This window comes from Castor canadensis, chromosome 13, assembly GCF_047511655.1.
Source record: "Castor canadensis chromosome 13, mCasCan1.hap1v2, whole genome shotgun sequence".
NCBI lineage: Eukaryota > Metazoa > Chordata > Mammalia > Rodentia > Castoridae > Castor > Castor canadensis.
Genome location: NC_133398.1, coordinates 73,857,364 through 73,872,023, shown reverse-complemented (window position 1 = coordinate 73,872,023; position 14,660 = coordinate 73,857,364). Strand labels below are relative to the sequence as shown.

At 38.5% G+C, this 14,660-nt stretch overlaps 1 protein-coding gene across 5 annotated transcripts in view; it reads left to right on the top strand.

Annotated features, from left to right (window-relative positions):
* Cemip2 (cell migration inducing hyaluronidase 2) overlaps positions 1–11,322 on the top strand; it is a 79,102-nt gene extending 67,780 nt beyond the window's left edge. For all 5 annotated transcript variants that reach the window (XM_074052036.1, XM_074052035.1, XM_020180674.2 and 2 more), the window contains 4 exons: positions 2,571–2,669; positions 5,661–5,815; positions 8,900–9,003; positions 9,351–11,322. In XM_074052036.1, coding sequence (XP_073908137.1) covers positions 2,571–2,669; positions 5,661–5,815; positions 8,900–9,003; positions 9,351–9,547 — 555 coding nt within the window. In that variant the 3' untranslated portion in view covers positions 9,548–11,322. The remainder of the gene's footprint in view (positions 1–2,570; positions 2,670–5,660; positions 5,816–8,899; positions 9,004–9,350) is intronic.
* The last annotated feature ends 3,338 nt before the right edge of the window (positions 11,323–14,660 follow it).

Below are 14,660 nucleotides of genomic sequence, written 5' to 3'. Positions count from 1 at the left end.
TCCTGAGTCTTTCCATTTCTAATCGAAATCAAAAGATTTTGATTTTTTTTATTTGAAGAAATAAAATTCCTTCTTCCACTGCATAAATTCTTTATTTGTCATTGTTTTCCCATTTGTTTCTGACTACTGATGGCAGTACAAGCAGGAAGAGAAAGATGAATTTATGCTTCCCATTAGTATATATTGTGAAGTTTTCATTTTTTTTCTAATGGCAACATACTGTCATGATATGAGTCTCCTATATTCTTGAATCATCTCTGTTCTCCCATATAAGTAAAACCAAAAACTAGCCAACAAACTCAGACCTCATATATATGTGTATGTATATGTGTAATCAGAGTCCTAGGCTAGAAGCCGAACTTTTGGGGTTCCAGCATGTCAGTTTCAGCCACTTGTCCCCAGTATTCCAAGGGAAGAGGGAGAGTAAGCACTTTAGGCCATCTTCTGAGTACTGACACGAGCTTTAGGTTTAAGTAGAGGAAGAATTGGGGCAGGGAGTGAAAGATAAGCATAATTAAGCAGTTTTGGTCAGAGTTGCAAAGGTGTGGTGTGGTTGGTCATTAGCTCAGGATTAGTCACGTGAGGCCTTGTCATGATAAGAAAGTCTTTGCTGCCCTGGTGGTGGTAGATTGGACTCTCGTCACAAGATATTTATCCATCAGTCCCATTGTTCTGGGAACCCAAGGTGACGGCAGGAAAGAAGGGCTCAAAGCAGAGGAGACAGATGCAAAAATGGAGTAGCAGTTCTGAGATTTTAATCATTTTTAGTTACCCTTCAAACATTTGCAGGCCCAAGTGAGGAGTCAGTGCTTTTAGCAAAAGCAGTTTCTAAGTGCCTGTTACATATTATATGGGTGTACATACATGGGCATGGGCATGGGCCCTTCACTGGCCCATGTAATTTTTTTTGTGGCCTTTTGTGTGGAACCCAGGGCCTTGCACATGCTATGCACAGACTCTACCACTGATACCCTCCAGCCCCCATATAATGTTTTGACCGTTAGTGACATTTTGAGATAATCTTTGTGGGGAATTAAATTCTTTAGTCTCATTCTCAAGCTGGATTTGTTCAGAAAGCCCTTCATTTCTGAAGAGACTTTATATAATTTATAAAAACAATTTAATCATCACTGGGAACATCATAGGCCAATCTTGTTAAATGGGTTCTATATACTAATGTTTAACATTCTTTCACTGTTCAAAATTTGTTATTTAAAAATGTGTTGATGCCAGGCATGGTGGTGCACACTTCCTAGCACTTGTGAGGCTCAGACAGAGGATTATGAGTTTGGGCTACAGAGCGAGACCCTGTCCCAAAAGAAAAAAAAAAAAGGAAAGTACTGATGACCTACTTTGTGTGGTTTGCAGAGTATTTGAAGCTTTTGGAAGCATCACTTTTACTTGGAAATTTGAGAGGAATTTTTGTTTTGAACTCAGGAACAAACATGTATATTAGAATAAATGGGAAAATTCACACGACTTTTTGCCCTGAAATCTAAGACTTCAAAGAAATGTCCAGCTTCTGAATGCTGCTAAGTAGAGTGATTATTATTTCTCATTGCAGTGGAGTTGTTGGCAGTGATTTATAACAACAATATACTTTTTTTTCTTTTGGTGATACAAGGGATTGAACTCAGGGCCTCACACTTGCTAGGCAAGCACTCTACCACTTGAGTCACATTCCCAGTCCTTTTAGTTTGTTTTTCAGATAGGGTCTCATGCTTTTGCCTTGGACTGTGATCATCCTACCTGCACCTCTGGAGTAACTTTTACCTGTTCAATTGTGTGACAGTTGGAAGTGCTTTTGATTGAGAAGAGAACTGTTTGTGGGGGAGGGTGGGCTGTAGGGACTGGGAGTAATTTGGAGGAGTGGAAGGGAAGAATAAAGGGCATTTTTGAGCAGGGAGAAGCATCAGCTAAGGCAGAGAGGCAGGAAAGAAGGTAAAGTGCTTATGGACAGGTGAGGGCATGGCTTTGCCTCTTGAATGTGACAACAGAAGGAGATGGGGGCCTGTGCATAATGTCTGACTTGAAGCATTTTGCAAGTCATCCACAGGAGTTGAGACCTGGCCCTGAACAAGCTCTGGAAGTTTTTATACAGTGTTATATATACTTCCTGTCTCAGTCCTAGAGTAACTGAGCCCCAATTCAGAATAATTGATCTGAAAAGGACCATTAAAAAAGATGTGTACCTATTTTTTGCATGAAATGTTTACAAAGGTTTAATTTTAAAGCACCTTTATTTAGTCATTTATTGAATCGATTGATGGCGGGGTGGGGGGCTTGCTGGCAATTGAATCCAGGGCTTCATGCATGCGGCACACATGCTGTATCACTGAGCTACACCCCCAGTCCCTGAACTGATTTCATTAAAAAGCCCATACTTATTTGAAACTGAGATCATTCTAGAAAATGAAAAAAATATACTTTCTATATTAACTACATTGCATGTACAGAAAGTTCAAAAAAAGAAAAACATCCTGTGGCATTGATGTAATCGAGGTTATTCTGAGGGATACTTTGGGAGGAGGGACATAGTTGTATTAAATATGAAACTCTTTCCTATCCAGCTGGTGTTTACTAGTGATCCTCACAAGAGCTACCTCCCTGTGCAATTCCTGTCACCCAGTAAAGCAGAAATTCAGCGTGGAGACCCGTCTGTCATTTCTGTAAGTACTGTCTGGTGTTGTCCTAGCCTGTTGAGGCTGTTCTAAATAAAATTCCATAGACTTGGTGGCTTATAAGCAATAGAAACTTTTTACTTGGTTGCAGTTTTAGAGACTGGGAAGGGCAGGATCAAGGCACTGGCAGATGTGGTGTCCAGAGAAGGCCCATTTTCTCATTCATGGATGGAACCTTCTCTTTGTTCTCTTGTAGTAGAAGGGCCAAGGATTGTCTCTTGGGCTTTGTCTGAAGGGCACTAGTCCCACTCATGAGAGCTTCACCCTCCTGTCTAAAAAGTCCTCACCTCCTAATATCATCACTTTGGTAATTAAGATTTCAACCTATGAATTTGACGGATACTAATAATCAAACCATAGCAAGTATTTATGCTGCTGTGGCTTCTTGCTGTTACCTTTCATCCTGGCGATGTAAATTATCTCTGGAAATAGACACTGGTTTGTAAATACATTTTGATTATTGGTGGCAAGAATATGATCGAGGTATGAATACCTCCTACTGATTTGTGTTTTAAAATAAATTACTTTTATTAAAATTTTTCCTGAATGGATTGTTTACTGATTACTTTTAGGCTAATGTTAAAATTTATTCTTATTTTCACTCACTAAGTATTACAGGTGACTCTAATTTCTGTAAGAAAAAAGGCATCTTTGGTTAGAAAACAATTGCCATATTCAACTGTTAAGTAGAAAACTTCTTTGGGGTCTTAGAATGATCTTGGATTGCTTAAGATATAGTAAGTGAAGGTTTTTAAAACCTTTTTGGCTTTTAATTTTAAGATCATCTATCTTATTTTGGGAAAAGAGGTGAGAAAAGTGAAGATACAAAGACTTGTCTTTTCTAAGTGAGTTAATGAAATATAGATAAGAGTTTCAGTGTCAGTGCTAGAATTTGGGTTTACAGATAATAGTTAGGATGTGGCTTATCCAAAATAAGGTTGACCTGGGTCTTACCATGTGAAAAGTAACAAGCGTTCAACCATCCAATTTATAGCCAGGCAGGGCCTGTGCCCCATTTCATTTGATCTCTTTAAGAGCTCATTGTTTTCAGTAATGAGCAACATAATACAAATCCATACATGTCTGGACAAAATTAAATTTTACTCTTCTTTCCCAGTTTCCTTATTGTGTTAAGATACACATAACATGAAATTTACCATCTTAACCATTTTTAAGTGTAGAGTTCAGTGGTATGAAGCAAATTCATATTGTGCAGCCATCACCACCACCTAGTTTTAGAATTTTGATTTTACTTAACAACTCTGAGTCACAAATCTCTATTTAAATGGAGCACGAAGATTCTTCAGGACTATATTTACATCTAGTTCCCTTTGTTTGCAATCCTACACTTTGTGACACAGTCAAGATGTCCTTTGATGGGCATGGAATTTGTTTTTAGTGCAGCCTGTCAATGCATTCAGCTGCATGAAAAAGCTAATTGAACTGGGCGCCCATGGCTTACGCCTGTAATCCTAGCTACTCAGGAGGCAGAGATCAGGAGGATTGTGGTTCAAAGCCAGCCTGGGCAAATAGTTTGCGAGACCGAATCTTGAAAAAACCCATCACAGAAAGGGCTGGTGGAGTGGCTCAAGGTGTAGGCCCAGAGTTCAAGCCCCAGTACCACACACACAAAAAAAAAAAAAAACAAAGAAGCTGATTGATCCTGCTACTGTGGTGTCTAGTGGGGGTGATGTAAAGGAAGTGGGTGGGTGCTGAGGTCCCCTTGATAATTAAAGAAGATACTGTTTTGGAAACAGTAACAAGAACAAGCCAAAACCCCACAGTCTCAAGCTGGTTATGCTGCAAGGTCTGAAGACTTTATTTGACTCCATTGCTACACACTGGGTATGTAGGACTCTAGAGAAGTCATGGGATACCACATATTGTCATATTTATTTCCAGAACCGTCACAAACATGACCTGAACATTCTTGGATTTAGTATGTTTGAGTTTTATGGAAAGTTTTGTTTCCTTTCACCAACAGGTTGGGGGAGGGTGGACAATGTGAGTGTATTGAGGATCAGTATATATTTTTTCTTAAGTGTGCTGTAATTTTATATATAGAGATTTTTAAAAATAGGGGAATCACTTTTTGCCTTTTCACTATACAATTTACCTCAGGCACTTCCAGTACTACTCACTGTATTAGAGCAAATTAAACATAGCTTTAAAAAAAAAGTGGGATTAATAGTGTTAGAAATAACATTTAAATATAATTTTCCCAAGCAAGGACAATGAGAGAACATTTCTACTTTATTTGGCTTAGTATCGTTTAGAATTTTATACCTTATAAACAGAAACAGTGGTTGTAGGTTGGTGGTATGTCAGTTTTGTTTTATTTTCCCTTTTTGCCTGAAAAAATTAGTCATATTTGAACATGTCTGGAATATCTCTTTCTTGAAAAGCTCACAAACCATAATTTAAAGAGGGTAATTATGGAAATTCAGCTTACAATTATTGCAAAGCAAACTGTAGTAATAGTACCTTGTAGCTTAAATCTTAGTAAAGTACTACTTTGCCATTTTAATATCAGAGGAGAGCTATATTTGGAACAAAGTAGATAAAGCAATCAGGCTGCTGTGATATTCCACACCTAGGCTGTGATGGCAGGTCTTTGTGGGTCAAATCATGATGGGCATGAGTGTGGCACAGAGGCTACCACCTGATTGCTGACCTGATCTCTGACACTGGAGCTCTGACTCCAGTGACAGGGTGTGTGTGCAAGGCTTGAGTACTGCATTCACCCAGCTCATCTGAGTGGGGTTGCCATGCCTTGATCAGAACATCTGATCTGATCACCAAAGATTAACCAATGCAGGGTCTATGGGCAGAGGCTAGAAGAACACAGGCACCATTTCAGACATTGGAGGGAAAGAGTAAAGCGAAACACAGTTTGATCCTGGGTTTAGAAGGAGCTAGAAGACAAGTCATCATTTCCTGAAATGGTGATGACAGCAGAAGATGTTTTTGTGTTCTCAGGTCAATGGCACTGACTTTACCTTCCGAAGCGCAGGCGTCCTCATCCTTGTTATAGATGCATGCAGCATTCCCTTCCGGTTGACAGAAAAACAAGTTTTCCCTCTTGCTGATGTCGGTCGCATGGAAGAGTACTTAAAAACCAGCATCCCTCCAAGGTAAGGCAAGTTTGCTTTGTACCAGGGACAAGTTGCCTTAAAGATGTGGAGTCTTTCCCACAGATAACACCTGTTTACCTGTGAACTCTGATTTTTCTTCCCAATCTTCTTCTCCTTGGACTTTGAGCTTCTGTAAAAGCATTCCTTTCTCACCTCAGATTGATGCCTGTGTGGCCCAAGGTACTGTGGACAAGCTATCACTTATTATTGACAGAACTTAGATGCTAGAATATTTTCCAAATGGCAGGAAGGCTCAGGGCTTTTAGAAAGAGAAAAGCACATTATTTGTAACATTACTATGACACTTTTTAGTATTAAGTTGATCTACTATGTACTCCTGTCCCTCAGAAGTCTTATTACCACTTTCAAGTAATTTTCCAGGCAGTTTTACCTCTGCAGCCATCTGTCCCACTGATGAACCCTCAGCACTGTGGTATGATTGTGATATAGGAAGTCATCACTTAGGTCACTTGGAAATGATAAGAAAAGACTAAATTGATTTTGAAGTGGCTCAATCTCTCTTTTAAGAGCACTAGTCTGGCTGTTTTTTCCTTGTTGAAAGATGCTGGAGAGAGAAACCTTTCTTTTTCTGGGTTGGTCAGACCCTGCCAGAAGAAAGGAGATAAATACAAGGTCCTGTCTGCCCTTTAGCTTTGCTGTGAATGTTAAATACAGCCATTAAGAGAACAATATACACTCCCCAGGGAATAAGTCCTGTCTAGCTTTCAAGTTATTTTTGGTTGATCTGATGACTTCTATCTTTTACAGATTACAGAATCATATCCTGATAAGTCCCATGAAACCATTGGTTTATTTTGATGCAATATTCTATGTATAAGCAGTCTTTCTCAGTGTCCACAGGTGATTTGTTCCAGGACCCTCTGCAGATGGCCAAATCAACAGAAACTAAAGTCCCTTATGTAAAATGGTGTAATGTTTGCATATATTCTACATGTGTCTTCCTATATACTTTAAATCATATCTATTAGATTATTTCTAATACCTAATACCAAGTAAATAATATGTAAATAGTTGTTATACTGTATTGTTTAGGGAAAAGTGATAAAGAAAAGTTTGTTTTTAATTTACTACTGATAAATTTTTTTTCCCAAATATTTTCAATCCATGATGGGTTGAATTTGGCTAGGTGAGACCCAGGGGTAAGGAGGGCTGACAGTAGTTCTGTCTTTCTGGTTCAAGACAATTACAGGAAATTCCTTTCTTTATTTTTAAATTTTTTTTGTTGTGCTAGATAGGGTTACATTGTGGCATTTACAAAAGTTCTTATGATATATCAAATATATCATACTTGAATTCACCCCCTCCATCATTCTCCTTTCTTCCCCCCATTCTTGGAATAATTTCAGCAGGCCTCATTTTTCCATTTGCATACATTTGTACACAGTACACACACCATATTCACTCTCTGACTCCCTTTCCCCACATTCTTTCCCTACCCACTGATACCAATCACCCTAGACAAGACCAGCCCTGCTCTCCTATAGAGATTCCTGTCTGGGATTTCAATATTCTTTGAGGATCAAAAGGTTTTTTCCTCATGTTAAAAACATAAGCATTCACTTCACCTAAAACAATCCAGCATATAATCTCCCCACAAATAGTTAAGACAATATAGTAGTTCTGCAACATAACCAATTGATTTAAGAGTTAAAACCAACTCATTAAAAAGGTGGTGTCTAGAAAGGGGACCTAGGGAAGGCTTTTGACAGACCTGAAATGCTGTTTCTAAATCTGGCTGCTGGTTATACAAGTATGTTAGTTTGTAAAACCTTAAATGTGTTGTATGCTTAGTAATGAATAGTTTTGTGTATGTTGCTTTTTAACAAAGTATTGAGAAGTGGGGCAACTGGTAGTGACTTTTGGGAGACTGATGACATGTGCATGTGTAGGGAGTGACTTGTTAACCATCTCATGACACTGGCCTGGGTGATTCTGACTTATTAAAGAAGGTCAGGTCTGCAGGGTTGCTGTAGTCAGTCTTTTGCACTGATTATGAAGTGAATATCCACTGCTTTAAAAAACTACAACAAAGATCCCACACTAACACCCAAGAGTCTTAGTCTTAAGAAACATTAAGGTGCACATTAAGAAAATAAATATATTACTAAAGGATATTCAGTAAGAGTTAAAATAAAGGGGAGACTTTTTCTGAGTGGAAAGCTAATATTGTAAAGATGTCACTACCTAAATTAAAATATAAAATGAACACACTTGCATTAGTAGAAGTAAATAGACAACTTTCCTTTTGAATTTGGCAATTGATACTGAAGTCTACCTGGAAGAATATGTGACAGAGTAGAAAACTCTTTTTAAACAAATTATACTAATGCAAGGGGCTTGTTTACTGTATTCTAAAATAAACCATGAAGCCATAGTAACTAAGCCAGGAAGAGAAACCAGAATCCACAAACCAAGCTGAGTATTGTATTGATTTACTATATGATAAAGGTCACTATCCAAAAAAATCAAACTGTTTTTCAAATCATGGAGAACAGCTCATGTTATTATTTGTTTATTTATTGCAGTGCTAACGATCAAACCTAGGGCCCTGTCTCTTGTGCTACCATTAAGCTATACCCTAAGCCCATATTTTAATTTTTTAGGATTAGGTTTATCCATTCATTTCATAAATAGATAATAATGTATACATAAATAGGCACCTGAGATAAAAACAAACCATCCTCTTGTGGATAATAGATTATTCCCTAAAAAAGCTGAGTCCCAAACCATTTGCTAGGTCAGTTTGCCTAAGTGACTTCTGTTTTTTTGTACTTTTGGGTTTCCCTGCATTATTACCCTTCCTAATTGCAGCTCAAGAAGTTCCTTCTCAGGTAGGGGAGCTGGAAATTTTATTGGCAGGAATGAAGAAACCTCTGGGCTGTATTCCTTTATAAGTTCAGCTTTTGCCTACAATACTGTATGCACTATACTGAATATACTATACTGTATATATATACTGAGTGCAGTATAGTATTTCTATACCATATTTAATCCAGAAAATTACTCAGTAAATACATGCTGAATGACAGAAATTGGCTCTGATTTTCTAACTTTTACCCGCAGATCAATTGTTCTGTTAAGCACAAGAGGAGAAATAAAGCAGTTGAATATTTCAGATTCATTAATACCTCTGGGATTAGCCAAGCCAGCTCATCTTTATAACAAAGGTTTGTATTTGTAATGTCCTATGAAGTTCTTAGGGGTCAACAGCATAAACATTTTTATGGGGAAACTTAGCTGCTAGAACATTTTCATGAGCTTGTTTGCCTGGAGTGGGTGTCACTAAAACAATTTCTAAGTAAGGGCCAGTGTTAGAGGAATTGTGTTGGGGATATGGTTTGTCATTTGGGTGGTAAAGAGTTAATTTGCTTATGTAAGGAAGTTCCAACTTAAAAAAAAAATATGACATATATCTGTCTTTGTTTTGTTCAACTCTGACTCATCTCCCACGTTGCCTACTGGAATGAGTAGCTGTATAAAATTAAACTAGTTTTTTTGTTGTTTTGTTTTTTAGGGAGTACCATATTTTTGGGATTCAGCGGAAACTTTGAACCATCATGGACTAAGCTATTTACCAGTCCTGCTGAGCAGGGTCTCGGGGTGCTTGAACAATTCATCCCCTTGCAGCTGCATGATTATGGGTGTCCCAAAACTGGCAGTGTCCCCCGAAGAGACCTGGAACTGTTAAAGCAGGCTTCAAAAGCACTTTAGTGACTGACTGTAACTTAAGTGCTGAGAAAGAAAAAAAATGTGAACTAACTTATTTAATTTATGGCATTTTAAATGACACTGTTAACCCAACAGAACCTGTTTGATACAAAAAGAGGAGAAAAGAGTTCAAAAGGATTGCTTAAATACCAGCTCACATAACTTCTAGTTGTACAAAATGTTAAAGAGTTTGTCTTTGTAAAGCTGGTGTATCCGAAGGGCAGTTCTTTTATTCCTTACTTTGCACCCCAGTTTTGATAGTGACCACCAGCAGCTTTTCACTTTTTGTATAATGGGGTGTGCTGGGGTGCTCCCAAGAGACTGCCTGAGCTCTTCAGAGGACCAGCTACTGTAGTACCTTGGATACTTGACATCTAACCCTCATTATGTTGTGTGCCAGTTGGCTTGGGTGGCTGGTATATGCAGCAAAGCCTGGGGTCCCATTTCTGGGCAGCCTTTGAGGGTTTTGTATGATGCTGAATGACAGTTTTACTTGTCAACTCAGGCCCAGCTCATGCCCTTTTTTGTCTGGACATGTGCTATTTTTATTCATTTGTAAATTGACAACTTCTAAGGATTCAACTTTCAAATAGGAAGTATATTGGGACAAAAGGGCTTGTATTTAATCTGTGATCTTTGGGCAAAACATTTGACCTGCACCAAGGTCTGAGGTTGTTGGGACCATTTTTGCAGCTTTAATCCTTAGCCTGCCTTGAGTGTATATTTGTTTTTAAAATGCAGAGCTGAGCTGAATATTTACATTTTTGGTTTTTTATTTTATTTTATTATTATTATTAATTTTTTAAGAAGCAGGCTGTTTTCCTGAACTGAAGACTGTCATTTTAACTTGCACAAAGGAAGTCTGTTCTTGGTGTTGCTCTTGCATCTGGGTTTTGGTTGTTGTTTTTGTATGTGGATTTTTAAAAAGTATCTCTACTCTCCCTTTGCCAGGAAAATCCCAGAGCTTAATGATACCCCAAAATGATTGTACCCAGGGAGGGGAAAGGAAGAGCCTTTTAAGGGCCAGAATCATGGAGGAAATACTGAGAAACGAACCTCTTTATAGCCTTAACGGAGTGCGTCATTCTTAATTAAGTTGTTAAAGACAATTAAAAAGGGTACCAGGATGCCCAGTTTCCTTTTCCACTGGTATCATATGTCTCCTGCCAGGGAGGATTGCGTGTGGCAAAAGGGTATTGGCTCCACAGCCTGGGATTTTGCCACACCAGGAGGAAAGATGCATCAGGATGTCCTTATGTTTTTATAAGCCCACAAGACACCAAATGTGGTGGAGGGATGGCCAAGTGTGTTTGGACTGACATTGTCAATGAATACAGACAAATTCACTTTCCTCTGTCAAGGCTGATGGCCTGTGCCTTTATGTCTAAGGGGATCTATAGAGCAGCTGTGTGACTTCTGTTACTTTACAAAATACGCTACCTCAAAGTGCTACCAATAAACCATTGTAACTGTAAGTGCCTGTGCTCAGGGCACGTGTCTTAATCAAAGTTTGGTGATTTGTTTTTGGATGTGGGTGTTTTTTTTGTATAGTAATGAGTGAGATCTTACCTTTTAAATATGTTATTAGATCATGGTTCTGAAGGTGATTAAAGTGTGTGTGTTTGTGTGTGTATATGACTTAAATATCTTTGATGTGTGTTTTTTAGAGGTAAGTTCTTTAAAGATTTGGAGAGGATATGTAAGTTCCAAGGCACTCAGATTTTCTGGTTTGTATGCTAATAATCAGGGCCTAAGTTAAATAAAAATGTGTGCATGTATTTTATGTTGTTGTGTATGTGAATCTCTATTTCTATAAGTTTTTAAATCCTAGATCCCAGTTATAAAGAAGTTTTGGTAGAAATAAGGAAAAATCCACCAGTAGATTTTGTAAGACTGAGCATTACAAAGCTGGGGACCATATTCTCCAATGCAGGGGCTCTCCATCTCAGTTGCACATTGGCATCTTCTGGGGAGCTTTAAAAAACCACAGAGGCCTGGACCCTCTCACCCCCAGATTTGAATTTAATTAGTTTGGGGGTACAGCTGGGCATTGGTATCTTTTAAAACTCTGGGTGATTCTGACATTTAGGCAAGTTTCAGAACCACTACCCTAATGCAGTAAGTCCACGTTTAGTTTCCATCTGTACTTTCTTTTCTATGAGTAAAACACTATATTGCACTTATCTATTACTTCAAGATCCCTTTAGCACTCACAGAACTGATTCTAAACAAGGTATTTCACTGTTGTCTCTTTTTAATAGACCTTGCAGTCTTTAATTCCATCCAATCATTAAATTGGCCACACAACCTGATATATACATTTCAGGCAATTGGAGCTAGCAATCTGTTACCTTTCTATTGAGAAATTGTATTCCAAAGTGATTCATAAGTTCATAAGTGTTTTCCATCAGGTGAGGCACTTGGCATAGCTCCAGAAATGTGGCGGGTTCACAAATCAGACAGCTGATGAGAAACACAGGGGCTCTCAGATGGTGACATACTGGTATTTTACTTCTTTGCTGCCAGTGAAGGTCCACCTGAGCCAGCGTGCCATAGATTATCTTCAGAGGCTGGAAGAGAGTGCATATGAGAAGACGAAAGGCAAGCTCACAGCCTCCTGGAAGATAACTCCACAGCAGCAACTCATGTTGAGAGGGGTGGGGAGAACTTCATCACACTCATCACCTGGCCTCGTGCAGTTAAGAGGGATACTTTGTTTTGAGGAAGAGTGGGTAATGAGGTGAGGCATAGACTCTTAATGCTTCAGATAACTAGGTTTTCATTCCTTAATGGATGAAGTAATGTGTGGAGGAGCCCAGTGGAAAGGCATTTCAATAGGAAGGAATGCACTCAGTTAATCCACAGTTTATTCTTTTGTTCCTGGTAGGTAAGTACATTGATCCCTCTGAGAATGCTTGTTGATTTTCTGTTGCAGGATTATCCTTTAGAACTTTTTTTTTTTCAGACAAGGTCTCCCTTTGTTTTTCATTGTGTTATTGTTTTACTGGGGGTACATTTTGACATTTACAAAAGTACTTATATCTTAGTTAAATTCACCTCCTCCACATTCTCCTTTATCCCTCCTCTCTCCATTCTTGGAGAAGTTTCAACAGGTCTCATTTTTTCATTTGCATACTTGAGTACATATTCACCCTCCTACACCCTTTTGTAATATCCTTCCCCTCCCACTGGCATTAACCCCCCAGACAGGAACTGTTTTACCCTACTGTTCTCCATTTTTGAAAAAAAAAGATATTTTTATTTACGATATCTATATAGGGAGTTTCATTATGACATTTTCATGTGTATAGCTATTATAACCCAAATTGGTTCATCCCTTCCATTTTTCTCTTTCTACCTTAGTCTCCTCCTTACGGTGATTTCAGCAGGTTTAAAACTTCTGTGTTCATTCTTGTATAGAAAGCACATTAACCATATGCACCTTCTTTACTTCCTTCTTTTACCCTCTCGTAATACTCTCCCCTTAGCATGACCTGTGTTGTTTTGGTGTCTGTCCGTTGTTCAGTGGGATTTTTGCCTTGGTATTACACCTGTACATGCATTGTGGTTAAGTCAATGTAACCCCCCCCCCCCCCACTGCATTTCCTTGCAGGTTCCCCTTTGTAGCCCAGGCTGGCCTTGAACTTGGGATCCTCTTCATCTCTGGAATGAAGTGGTGGGATTGCAGTTGTGCACCACCACACTCAGTTTCCTCCAGAATCTTTTTCTGTGGTTCTAGGAATTGAATCCAGGGCCTTACAGATGTTTAGCTTTTAGGTACATATTAAACTATGTTTAATAACCTGTGAATTTAGTAGGAGTTAACAGATTTGTATTATTATTGTTAGTCTGACTTGGTAATGACAGTCTGCTAGAAATTAGCAGTTTGGGTTAGAGCTAGTTTTCTTTCTTTCCCTCCTTCTGTCCCTCCCTTCCTTCCTTTTTCTTTCTTTTTTTATTGATTCATTGATTCATTCCTTTATTTTGCAGTAGTGGGTGTTGAATTTAGGGCCTGCACTTGCTAGGCAGGCATCACTTGAGCCATACCTGCCCCCACTCCCAGCCCCCTTATTTTTGCTTTTAGTTGATTTTTTTGAGTAGGGTCTTGTGTTTTTGCCTGGGACTGGCCTTCACCTTAATTCTCCTATCTGTGCTTCCTGCATAGCTAGAATTACAGATGTGCACCCCCATACCTAACTTATTTGTTGGGAAGGGGTCCTACTACCTTTTGCTGGGGCTTCGACTGAGCTTCCCCTGAACTGATCTTTGCCTCCTGAGTCTACCTAGCCTAGAACTAATTTTCCATGAAAAATCAGGGAGGAAAAAATGATGGAAAACCATTCCCAGTTTCTCATTCACAACTGTCAAAATGTTTTTCTCAATATGTTGGACAATTTGAGCAAATTGGAAGATAAATGTATTTTATTTTCTCTTGTTTAGCTGTTAATATGATTAAAAAGCCCATGATTGATATGACTAAAAGGATGCTAAATTAGGTTCTGGCATTGTGGATAAAGACATACACACTTCTTATTCTTAGATGTAGAAAGCAACTGGCTGACCTATGATTTATAAATGAACTATGCCCCACAGGTCATCCAAATATACCAACCATATGGAGCTATGAAAAGGTTATATCTTAAAACACAACAAAGGATGGGTCAGAAACCATCTGTACAATTACAGATAACTGTAACTGTACAATTACAGTTGTGTAATTTTCTTTAGTTAGACAAAATAATTAGTCTAAATATGCATCCTGATCACAATTGGTTGACCAGGATTGGCAAACTCTGACTTGTAGGTCTCCTCCCTACAATTTTGTGCTAGGAATGATGGGGTTTTATTGTATTTATTTTGAATCTTTATTTGCATATATTGTACAAAATAGTGGGTTTGATTATGACATTTTCATACGTGAGCATAACGTACTTTGATCCTATTCACACACCCTTTTTCCTCTCTTTTCCTACTTCTTCCCTAATAGTCCCATTCTACTCCCATGCTTTCTTTTTTAAATCCAGATTCTGCATATGAGAAAACACATGTATGTTTGTCATTGTGAGGCTTCCTTATTTCACTTAACATGATCTCCAGTTCTATTCACTTTCCTGCA